Source organism: Prionailurus viverrinus, chromosome A3, assembly GCF_022837055.1.
Source record: "Prionailurus viverrinus isolate Anna chromosome A3, UM_Priviv_1.0, whole genome shotgun sequence".
Lineage (NCBI taxonomy): Eukaryota > Metazoa > Chordata > Mammalia > Carnivora > Felidae > Prionailurus > Prionailurus viverrinus.
In genome coordinates this window covers 127,498,104-127,510,395 of record NC_062563.1, presented here as the reverse complement: position 1 = coordinate 127,510,395, position 12,292 = coordinate 127,498,104, and the positions used below count along the sequence as shown (strand labels likewise).

The window sequence follows — 12,292 nt, the reverse complement described above, 5'->3', positions numbered from 1 at the left end:
AAAACGCCACCCCAAGTACCAGTGGTAATAAAAAATCCAACTTAAAAGGGGAGTAGGTGTAAATGTAACACATGAGATTTTTTTTTTTTTTTGAATCTTTTGAATCTTTTTTTTTGAATCAGCCAGTTGCTGAAGAATCAGCAGAGAAGCACTCAAAGCTGCTTCCCCTTTCTGGTCTGTGAGGAAAACCCGAGCTATTTGGGGCTAAATGTTGACATGAGATTTTTGAACCAAGGTGAACTGCTCATATTCCCTTGCACTAAGGATTAATCAACACATCCTGCCCATTGCTCTCAAGGGAGAATTAGTTTCACTTCCTCTTTTTACTACCCTTTTCCTCTGTTCTGATGATTCTCCACCCATATGTCTCTCTACAACCCTCCTGTCTTCCACCTACATGCCCATTTTGTGCAGACATGGTGGCTGGATTTTTCCCCTGCAAATGAACATACTTAGTCATATTTTCAAAAGAGAAAGAAGTTTAGGGACCCCACAGGGACATGGGTACTTGGAGTGGATTCTTTCTGAGACAAAGCCACACAACCTTGGCTTCCATCTACACTGATTTTGCAAAGAAAATTCACACAGCACTTGGCTATAAAGTTGGTTGATGAGTTAGGATCTTGAGGTCAGGTTGTCTGAATGCTGGAGGAGAAAGGAAGCCTTACAAATTCTTGGGAGGTAAGATTCTGTTGTTCTTCATGACCTGGCTTAGCAAGGGGGTGGAGATAAACTTAATTTCTGGTCAGGGAATCCTCCTCAGGAATGGCTTAAGAAGTACACAAGGGTTTTATCTTTCTGTTCTAAAGGACTTCTGGAGTTGATTTTTATTTATTTAGTCATTTAAAAGCTTTTTAAATTTTTTTTTAAATTTGCTTTTTAATTTACATCCAAGTTAGCATATAGTGCAACAGTGATTTCAGGGGTAGATTCCTTAATGCCCCTTGCCCACTTAGCTCATCCCCCCCTCCCACAACCCCTCCAGCAATCCTCTGTTCTCTATATTTAAGAGTCTCTTATGTTTTGTCCCCCTTCCTGTTTTTATATTATTTTTGCTTCCCTTCCCTTGTGATCATCTGTTTTGTTTCTTAAATTCCTCATGAGTGAAGTTGTATGATATCTGTCCTTCTCTGACTCACCAATTTCACTTAGCATAGTACCCTTTACTTCCATCCATGTAGTTGCACATGGCAAGATTTCATTCTTTTTGATTGCCAAGTAATACTCCATTGTATGTATGTATGTATACATATGTATGTATATATATATATATATATACACACACACACACACACACACACACACACACACATCACATCTTCTTTATCCATTCATCAATTGATGGACATTTGGGCTCTTTCCATACTTTGCTTTTTGTTGATAGTGCTGCTATAAATGTTGGGTGCATGTGCCCCTTTAAAACAGCACACCTGTATCCCTTGGATAAATGCCTAGGAATGCAATTGCTGGGTCGTAGGATAGTTCTGTTTTTAGTTTTCTGAGGAACCTCCATACTGTTTCCCAGCGTGGCTGCACAAGTTTGCATTCCCACCATCAGTGCAAAAGGGTTCCTCTTTCTCCACATCCTCACCAACATCTGTTGTTGCCTGAGTTGTTAATGTTAGCCATTCTGACAGGCGTGAGGTGGTATCTCATTATGGTTTTGATTTGTATTTCCCTGATGATGAGCGATGTTGAGCATTTTTTCATGTGTGTTTGCGATGTTTTCTATGGAGAAGTGTCTATTCATGTCTTTTGCCCATTTCCTCACTGGATTATTTGTTTTTTGGATGTTGAGTTTGGTAAGTTCTTTATAGATTTTGGATAGTAACCCTTTATCTGATATGTCATTTGCAAATAAGGGATTTCTGGAATTCAGCACATCTATCTTCTGTCTCTCATCTCTCCCATGACATAAGCCAAATTATTTTGTTTCTATTTTTTTCCTGATATCTTGTCCTTGTCAAATACTCAGCCTGGGAAAATAATCTATTTGTTCATTTGTGTAATGCTTTATGATTAGTTAGGCCAAAATATTGGGGTTTTTCTGGCTTTACAATGAGCTTCAAACTCAAACCAGGAGAGCCAAAAATGCTTATTATTTCCCTGGTTTGTAGTGAAAGTAATGGCAGTGACAGGAAAGTAATTCTCCCAAGCACCTCAGGCTGCCTTTGCTAAAACTCTCACAAGCTTGACAACACAGGGGCTGCATAGGAAATTGCTACTTTTATTTCTCTTTACTAGCTCAAGGACATAAGAAGATATCCAATAGCACTTAGGTGTTTTAACACACACACAGACACACACAGACTGACACACAGAGACAGACACACACACACACGTGTACATACACACGCCATATTCCCTTTGTCTCACAAGAATTATCTGTTTTGTTATTGTTGAGCGTCAGCTGTATGCCAAGATTGTGTGAAGAGTTGAAAAGATCCAGGTTCTTAACTTAGCCCTGATGGTTTTCAAAGGTCAGGCCCATCACTTGCCTACTAGGAAGGTCTGGGGGTGGGCTGCGCTGGCCAGTGGGGACCTGTGTGGCTGTGGCTGTGGCTGGACTGAAGAATATACAGAGGTCAGGGGAGTATGTGGAGCCCAGAGCAGGCAGGAACCCCAAAGGCTAAGGACAGCTGTCAGAACTCGGGCACTCTGAGTGTCCTGTGCTGAGCACAGAGCTGGAGGCAGGAGAGTGGGTGCGTTACCACAGCTGACCCAGGGTGTGCCAGCCACAGAATTGTTGGGTGAAGGTGTGGCCTTGCAAAGAGAAGCTTCGTCTGCTGACCTTGGGCCAGGTCCTTGGCGTCTAAGTTTGGCTTCCTCTCTTTTTTTTTTTTTTTTTTTTTTTTAATTTTTTTTTTTTAACGTTTATTTATTTTTGGGACAGAGAGAGACAGAGCATGAACGGGGGAGGGGCAGAGAGAGAGGGAGACACAGAATCGGAAACAGGCTCCAGGCTCTGAGCCATCAGCCCAGAGCCTGAAGCGGGGCTCGAACTCCCGGACCGCGAGATCGTGACCTGGCTGAAGTCGGACGCTTAACCGACTGCACCACCCAGGCGCCCCTGGCTTCCTCTCTTGTAAACTGAGGGTGACGCCTACCTCGCTGGACTATCAAGGATTACATGGGATGATGTGTGCCAGGCTCTCATCTTCAGCCTAGCACAGACTCGGTGCTGTAAGTAGTCAAAAAAGGAAAGCATTAGGGGCACCTGGCTGGCTCGGTCGGTTCAGCATCCGACTCTTAATTTCGGCTCAGGTCATGATCAGTTCATGAGTTCAAGCCCCATGTTGGGTTCTGCTTTGAGAGAGCAGAACCTGCTTGGGATTCTGTCTCCCTCTCTCTCTGTCCACGCCTCCCTCAAAATAAATAAACATTTTTTTTAAAAATAAAAAAAAGGAAAGCATTAGCACTGTTATTATCAACATTAAAACGGAAAAGTGTTTTATTTACAAAATAATAAGACATTCTCTCTAAAATTTTAATTATAGGATAATATGCTTAAATATCAGCCTTACTTGTTTGATAAAAATTATTGCATGGTGCAAGGCCAGGGAAAGTACCGGGAAGTGGTAGGAAGAGACAGATGCCTTCTATTTTAGAACTATAAACCCAAAGTTGTAAAACAGCTGCAATCCTTACAACATGTGACAAGGGCCCAGTCAAACCCCTCCCTCACCCATGTCTTCCCTCATGGCGTAAAATCACCCCCTCGAGCCTGGTGCTCCGGAGTCAGACCACCCGGGACTAGATCGTGTCTCCTCCACATTTTAATCTCATGGTTTGGGGCAACTTCTCAACTCCTCTAAGCCTCGGTTTTTTTCTTATGTAAAATGGAACAAAAATAGTACTTTCTTGAGAGGATTTTTTGTAAGATTTAAATTAAATAAGTCATACAAGGCATTTAGTACTAAATACATTTATTATTCTTATCATCCCTGGGTCTGGCCAAGAAAGGGGTATCTCTCTAGGTCACACATACACGTACACGACACCCCCCACCCCCCCTTAGACTACCAGAATGAGACTCACTGGGACAGAAAAGAGTTCCATGGGTGCTTAATTTAGGAATGAAGACAGAAAGTCTAAACCTACTGAATCTTCTCAGCCCCCACAATGCCTAGGACCCAGGGCCGATCTCCGGTGCTCTGAATACCCTGGCTACATGACTGAACGGCACCAACCAGTCAGTCTTCTCTTACTTACTGAGCTGAGGTTCAAGCTTGAGTTCTGGCTTCAAGAGCACTACAGAGACCATCACACTGATGCCTGCAGCTGTTCTCAGTTCTTTTAGCCAGAGGTTAAAAGCCTGGACTGAGGGCGGCATGCCTAGGTTCGCATCCTGGGGTTACCAGTCATTAGGTGTGGGGCCTTGGGCAAGTTGCTGAACCCCTCTCTCCCTCAATTTCTTATTAGTAAAACAGGATGAGGGCTGCTTCTGGCACCTACTTTGTACGGTTCCTGTGAAGACTGATGTGAGTTAATCTACATTAAGCAACTAGAACAATACCACGTGCAGCCGTGGCCTCTATGCGTGATCTCCACCAGCAGCTGGTATGGTGGCCCCAGGCTGGGCTGGCCCAGTCTGCCTCCACTTCAACCTAATGACAAGGACTAGAAGCTCCTTGTCACCTGCGAGCCATGGTCCAACTGTCTTACCCTTAGGGACAAGGCTTACTTCTCCAACCTCAGCCTCCACTGGCCCCCCTGTGGACACTGAGTTAGTGGTTTCCTGCACAATTCATGCTACATCTAACCTTCAAGCAGTGTCTAGAAGGAGCTCCCCTAACCTTTCATCTTGCTAAAACAGGTCTGCTTTTAAAGGAACATCCTTTTAAGAACGCGAAGGAATGTTACTTAAAAAGCAAAGCAGGGCTGTAGAAATCATGTCTTTCAGAAAGTCCTCCCGATTCTTCTCTGTGCCCCTCATCTGTGTGTGAATATTTATAAGATTTGACTCCGGTTTAGTCTGCCTCTAGTGGCTCTCCTCTGGCCAGTAATCACTTCCTATCCACCCACCAGTGTTTGGTGAAGCACTGAAAGTGCTAATTTGTGATGGGGACACATTACAGAGGATTCCTGGGGGCTGTCACATACAGTCATGCCTGTGCCCTATGGTTAAATTTATCACAGCATTTATACATTGTTTTATCAGTATTTTTACTTCTCTATCTCCACCCTCAATACTCTAAGCAACATGAAGACAAAAGCTTCTTAATTTAGTGTTCTGTTCTCAGCACCCAGCACAGGGCTTGGCCCTCAACATGTACCAAAAAACAAACAAACAAACAAACAAACAAACAAATAGGCTAATTGACGGTCACCTTCTTAACTCCACCCACCATGTTGTGGCCCAGCAAAATAATCATCCATACCTTCAATGGATTTGCAACATAATTGGGAAAGCAAGTCAGACTAATGTGGATAGTAAACCAGAACATCAGACAGTATACATTAGTATCAAATGAATGGGGTCAAAGCTGTGGACTGTCAATCAGAGAAGGAAGAAATTCTGAGGGCTGAGGCAAGCAGGGAAGGCTTCTTAGAGGAGGTGGGATTTGAACCAAGTTCCGCATCTTGCAGATTTTCTCAGTGATTACACTCCATGGGTGACATTGCTTCTGGGGGCCAGAGTCTACTGTGGAAGGAGCCTGGATGTGGCATTCATACAGACTTAGGTAGTACCTACCCTGCTTTTATGTCCTCTTGCTGTGTCCGCTGGGTCCCTTTCTGAACACGGGGTTCCTCATGTTTAGCATGTGAGTAGTCGTGATCTTGGACCTGTTAATGAATCTCCCTTAGCTTCAGCTTGGTCTGTACTATTGAAATACTAATACTTAGCTCATAGAGAACACACTTTTACCAGGTCTCTACATTGTAAGCTTTAAGTATGGTGGATTATAACCTCTACCATACAGAGTGTGGAAAAATTAAGATGACCTAATAGATCTAAAAGAAACAGGTGTAATTCTCAGTACCTGGTAGGAATTCAACAAAGAAGCTTTCGTTTTAATTAGACTCCAGGATTAGTATTTTCAGTTTACAGATCTATTGAAGGACTTTCTGCAACATCATGAGAAGTTGAAATCCACTTGAGCCCTCCCTTGGTCTTGAGTAAATGGTCCATCCAAACTGCCTTACGTGGTACAGGGGTCTAGGAAGCCATAAGGGGAATAGACCTTCCATCTCGGTGTTTCCTGAAGATCTGGGGACAGCGCTACTTCTCACAAGATAGACTTTAAAAAGGCAGCTTCCATGCTGATTCACTTAGTGTTATGTGGCATGGCAAAATTGCCAGGTTCAGAGTGGATGACTTCATCGGTGACCGTAGTAACTTTTATTAATCTGGAAAACATCTTAACATATTCCTATAGCCCTTTCCACTTCCCCAATGACAAGCTTCAGCTTTAAATCTTTTTTAGCTTCTTACAACACGGTATACAGGTTGACCCTAACTTTCCTGGGAGGAAACCGCAGCGCGTAAAGGGTGAGTGACTCACTCAACATTCCGTAGTAAAGCAGGGTCAAAACTAGGACTAGGATTGGGGCACCTTGGGTCACAGTTCCGAACTTCTGAGCAAAGTTTAAAGTTCTCTTTGGCAGTGGTTACCAAGGAGAGGTCGGTGGTGGGAGTGCTCCGTCTTAGCTAGGAGTGCTTGTTTTATTTTTGTCATTGTTTAGAGTTGGCACTGGAATGTGACAGTAAAACACAGGCCAACTTACAGTCAGCTTTATCTCTGTTTTCAAATGATCTAGGGGCAACACATCCCTTTATTGACTGCACAGGAAGCTGATGGCTCCCATCACTGGCTCTGGGCAACTACTGCTCTTTGGTGAAGAACTCTAAATTGGTTTTGTTAAAAAGAAAAGAAAAAAAAAAAGGCTTCATTTGAAGGCGAGAAATTTGATTTCTAAGCCGAGGTGAGCTGACACCAAAGAAAATAGGAGAGATGTATTTATAGTCCCACATATGGTGCCCATAACTTCTCTTGACTCAAGGAATCAACAGCTCACTGAACAGGGTTTAACACCTATGGCAACATTAGTTGCCATACTCAAAGCTTACAGTGTAGACACCTGGTATGAGGTGAGTACTAGTATTTCAACTGTACAGACAAAGCTGAAGCTAAAAGAGATTCATTAAAGGCTCCAAGATCACAATTCCTCAACAGCCAACGTAAGATCAGGCTGACTCCAGTGGACCCAGTCTTGCGACTACTGCCACTGTCTATCTGTCCAACGATATCTGAACAGTCACTGAAGTACTAAAAATGCTAATGTTGCAAAGGAGACACATCACAGAGGGCTCCCAGGGCCACTCTTGGCAGAGATTGAGCCCTGCATCAATGAGCCTGGCCAAGGAGGTCAGTGGGAACTGAAAGAAGTCCAAACCAAGTATTTTTTTCTAATTTGCACAGAGGTGCCTTTTGGGCCAGCAGTGACGTGGGACCATGGGTGGTTTTAGGTTCACACATCAGAGCAGTCTGTTGCCCTCTGTTTCCTGTTGATTCTCTGAGCCCCGTTTGTCAGTTTCTCAGAAGTGGCTCTGCCTAGCTTCCTGGCCAGTTCCAAAGTCTACGGTCTCCTGTACAATCTCCACTACAGGCTACTGAAAAATGCCTAGTTGGCCATGCCTCTGTCATTGCTGTTATCAGGGATATGACTGGCATCCCCTCAGAAGCTCATCCTGGTGAAAATTAGACATTGGGATACTCACTCATTAATCTGTGTGGCAAATTGTGGGTCCTGCTCACTGGGGAGAGCTACAATCAAAAGGCTGCCATGAGCCTGGTATTTGAGAGCCAATCTGTACCTCCACATTACTCTTTGGAAACTAGGACCAGGAAATCTTGCAAGGCCTCTTGGGGACATGCCTCAGGGTTGGGGACTTCTTTTCGGTTTGTTACCATCATAGTCACAATATCTTATCAGTGTTTGCTGAGTGAATGACCTTTAGATGCACATTAAGACATTTATCCTGGGGCACCTGGGTGGCTCAGTCGGTTAAGCTTCTGACTTCAGCTCAGGTCATGATCTCACTACTCATGAGTTCGGGCTCCGTGCTGACAGCTCGGAGCCCGGAGCCTGCTTCGGATTCTGTGTCTCCCTCTCTCTCTGCCCCTCCCCTGCTCACATTCTCTCTCTCCTTCAAAATAAGTAAACGTTAAAAAAAAATTTTTTTTAAGATATTTATCCTACTAACTCAGTAATGTGGGAACTATGTAGTCTGACTGATATGAAAGCGTATGTATCACTTAACCTGCATTATTTTCTAGGGAAGAAAAATCTGGGAGTCACACAACTTTGCTTTCTGTTCCATTTCTGCCGCAGCCTTTTGATGTGACATTAAACAAGTCATTGTCATCTCTAGAATGCAGATAAAAGGATGGACTTAATTGTCTCTAAGTCCCTTCACACTGGTATGGTGGGTGCTTTTAATCGAGCTCACACACACAGTAACTTGTTTCATTGCATTTTAGAGCTGGAAGGGAGTTTAATGATCCCTTGCTCCAAACACCTTATTTTACAGATGCTCTTCATCAAAAAGACAGGACAGATACTATTATCCTCTTTTTACCAAGTAAAATCCTAGAGCCCTGAAAAGGTGAATGATGTGCTCGAACGGGGATGAAGTCTGGCTCATCTTTCTACTACACCACACACTCAACTAGGTTTTACTGGGTCCCGTCTAGCACCGTCCAGTTTTCTGCCTTATTGTCAACGGACGTAGAAAAACACCTAACTAGCGCGTGCCCAGCCACGGTCTTCAAGTGCTAATGGTGTTTTACCATCCTGCACAACCATTTTCCTCAGATGGGGCCTAGGATACTTCATGGAGACCAGCAGGAAAATGCAAGCTTAGTTCTGGTTGATTTCTTACCAGAGAGTATACACTGACAAACATAGAAACCAGGCAGCTTTTCTTGCTCTAAGAACAGTTTTTTGGGGAGCAGCACTGCTGGGGTCTGGGATCAGGGGTAAAGGAGCCAGAACAGAATAGGTCATTCTGAAACTGGTGAGTCTGACCATGAGTGACAGTCACAACAGGAATAAAGCCTACACTTACCAAGTGTCTATAATGTACCAACTAATTGACAGATCCTGTCTCATTTAGGAAATGAAATTTCTGAAAATAGAAGTTTAAGAAATAAGCATTTTAGAAAGAAGCTATAGAAAGAAAAAAACAACATCTCTGGAGTCTGAGAGCAGAAGTAGTATTACAAGGAAAACTGTGAAGTTTAGAATATAAGGGCTAAGAGCTTAGTGTGTCAGTGGCCATCACAGCCACCTTGGGTCTTCTGAGAGTCTCCATCTCATTGAACCCCATCAAGTCACCTGCCTCTACTACAAACAACTAAAATAGAGAAAACAGAATTTTTTAAAGAAGTGGACTTTGGGGTCTTACCAGGACTCTTGGCTTTACCCCTTGCTACCAGGGATATCGTAACTGAGTTTCTGTTTAAAAAAAAAAGTTTAAATGTTTTATTATTATTTATTTTTGAGAGAGAGAGAGGGAGAGAGAGAGAGAGAGAGACAGAGTGTGAGCAAGAGAGGGGCAGAGAGAGAGACACAGAATCCGAAGCAAGCTCCAGGCTCTGAGCTGTCAGCACAGAGCCCGATGCGGGGCTCAAACTCACGGACTAAGAGATCATGACCTGAAGTGAACCCAGACATTCAACTGACTGAGCCACCCAGGTGCCCCTTAACTGAGTTTCTTAACCTCTTAGAGCCTCAGCATTTTCATCTGTAAAATGAGACTCAAATAAATAAATAAATAAATAAATAAAGGTTAGTTATATATAAAGTTTCTTGAATAGTATTAGCAGATTCTAGGCTTTTCCATAAGAATTGAAGGAAGAGAAAGCAGTGGTGGGCAGAGAGAAGAGGTTATTTATCACACTTACTATGTTTCATTAATGTTTATTCTTCACAATAGGGTCCTTTAGTAAGTGGTGAATTTAAGAACATTCTTCTACAGATTAGCTGCTTTCGCTTTTTCTTCCCTAGGCCTAGTTAATTAAAAAATACCGTAAGTGTTCTAAATAAGACCATTGGCATTTCTTTTCAATAATTGCAAAGGGACTTAATCATGTTAAGGGACATGTTAAATGTTACTCTGCTACGTAACTTGCTTTGATCTGATGTTAATACTAATTCGTAGAACTAGTTACGTGGAGAATAAGTTAAATTTATGGGACAAATGGGGAATCTGAGACCCCTTTCCAACACCGAGGGTCTATCTCTCAGAGCGTGTAGGAAGTGAAGCAAACTAGCAGGACCATCCAACTTAACACATTCGGTGGCATTTGGAGCCACGGTGGGGAAAACAGGCTCCCTAGTTAATTTCACACTTCCTCTATACATTTCAAAAACCAAGGTGTGATTCTGCCGCTGGATTTTTAAAAGACCTTCAGAAGGCAAAATGCCAGGTATTCTGCAAACTCCCTGCCTTAAAAGAGTTTTCTGTTGCCTGGTGTCTGTTTGCCGTGGGGAATCCCAATCTGCTCAGTTAAAGCAAGGCCTTTAAGCTTCTGGAAGGATATTTCCTGCTCATTAAGGCTCTGGCTTTCCTGGAGCTGCTGGCCTTTGTCATTCTGAGTGTGGGCATGTTGGAAGTACAACTCAGGAAAATTTGCTGAAGAGGAAGGCGAGAGGGAAATCGGCATTCGCTGTGTGTCTGCTGGGTGCTGTCTTCTGGAAAGCCCTCTGAAGTAAAAGTCATAATTGTCCGCATTTGACATGCCATGGAATCCAAGCCCAGAGGGGTTCCCTGTCCCTACACCACGCTGCTTCTCCACCAGGATACCCCATCTGCTCTGAAACGTCTAGGAGGTCTTGCTGAATGGGGATGGTGGCCCTCTGGGGCACCCTGGGACTCTCCACGAGGGCCCTGGGCCACCACCTCCTTGCTGCAAATTGCCCCAGGTTTGTTTTCTTTGGCTCCCTCATTAATGAGTTCCACAGGACAATGCTAAGTCTAGTTAGGCAGCCTTAATTGGTTTAGTTACAACAAGATAATTCCTTTTTTCTTCTCTTGGAGGCCTTTTTGTTTAAAGACATTTTAGCTGGAAGATGCTAATTATCAATGAGGAGAAAGTGACACCTGAAGAGTTCATTTTCCATCTTGGTCCTTGGTGTCTCCTTTGAACTCCCCCCACCCGGCCCTCTTTCCCACTTTATCACTTCTCCCCCACCATCATAAAAGGGAGCTTGCCCTGGCTGGCGGCAGAACTTTCTTTCTCACTTGCCAGGGAGCCGTTCTCTCTGCAGCTGTCTCCCAGGCATGGACAACCTGCGTGAGACCTTCCTCGGCCTCGAGGAGGGCTTGGGCCCCTCCGACAGCCCTGGCCTGCTGTCGTCCTGGGACTGGAACGACAGGGCAGGGCCCTTTGAGTCGAATGAGGCCTCCCCCACTCAGAGCCTGTCTCCGGCTCCATCGCTGGAGTCCTATGCTTCTTCTCCCCGTCCAGCTGTGGCTGGGCTGCCCTGTGGGCACGGAGGTGCCAACAGTGGGGGCAGCGGTGCCTGCGGTGGCCGTGGGACCGGTGGCCTGGGGGAGGTGGACTACAACGTGTTAGCCTTCCAGCCTGCCTATCTGCAGGGCGCTGGTGGCCCCAAGACCCAGAAGGGCGCCAAAGTCAGGATGTCCGTGCAGCGGAGACGGAAGGCCAGCGAGAGGGAGAAGCTCCGAATGAGGACCTTGGCCGATGCCCTGCACACCCTTCGGAATTACCTGCCACCGGTCTACAGCCAGAGGGGCCAGCCGCTCACCAAGATCCAGACGCTGAAGTACACCATCAAGTACATCGGAGAGCTCACAGACCTCCTCAACGGCGGGCGAGAGCCTCGGCCCCAGAGCGCTTGAGCTCCACCCCAGGACCACGACCCATCCCGGCCCCTGGGAGGGGACAGGAGAGCTTTCAAGACCTGGACTAGCTCACGGAACAACAGCGCGTAGTTATTTTTTTTAATAGAGTAAGCGTGGTGACTTTGTTGTCTGAAAAGTCCCGAGGGAATTCCCACTGGGAACACTTAACAGCCAGACAAGCAGGTATTTTCTCGTTTTCTCATGGTTTCTCAGGAGCCCGGTGCCTTTGCGAAGAGACAGATTGCGTGCCCTTCTCTGCCTGTCCAAGGTATTTTAGAGGGCCGATGACTTTAAATGCATTTTGTCCGTAAAGTAAAATTGTCACGATTAATCTTCTCTCCTTATTTTGGTGGTGGGAGCTTTCTTTCTGTTGCCGACTAAACCCATATTTTGTGTAGCATCCAGCGTGACACCTGG

General features: G+C 44.8%; 1 protein-coding gene across 1 annotated transcript; it reads left to right on the top strand.

Moving 5' to 3' along the window:
- The first annotated feature begins 11,290 nt into the window (after positions 1–11,290).
- On the top strand, positions 11,291–11,872 carry MSGN1 (mesogenin 1). The gene has a single exon (XM_047851476.1). It carries the CDS (start codon positions 11,291–11,293, stop codon positions 11,870–11,872), a length of 582 nt encoding a protein of 193 aa, XP_047707432.1.
- Positions 11,873–12,292: the final 420 nt, after the last annotated feature.

Excerpts from the sequence above, each read along its gene's own strand:
- MSGN1 (XM_047851476.1), top strand. The coding sequence starts at position 11,291 with ATGGACAACCTGCGTGAGACCTTCCTCGGCCTCGAGGAGGGCTTGGGC.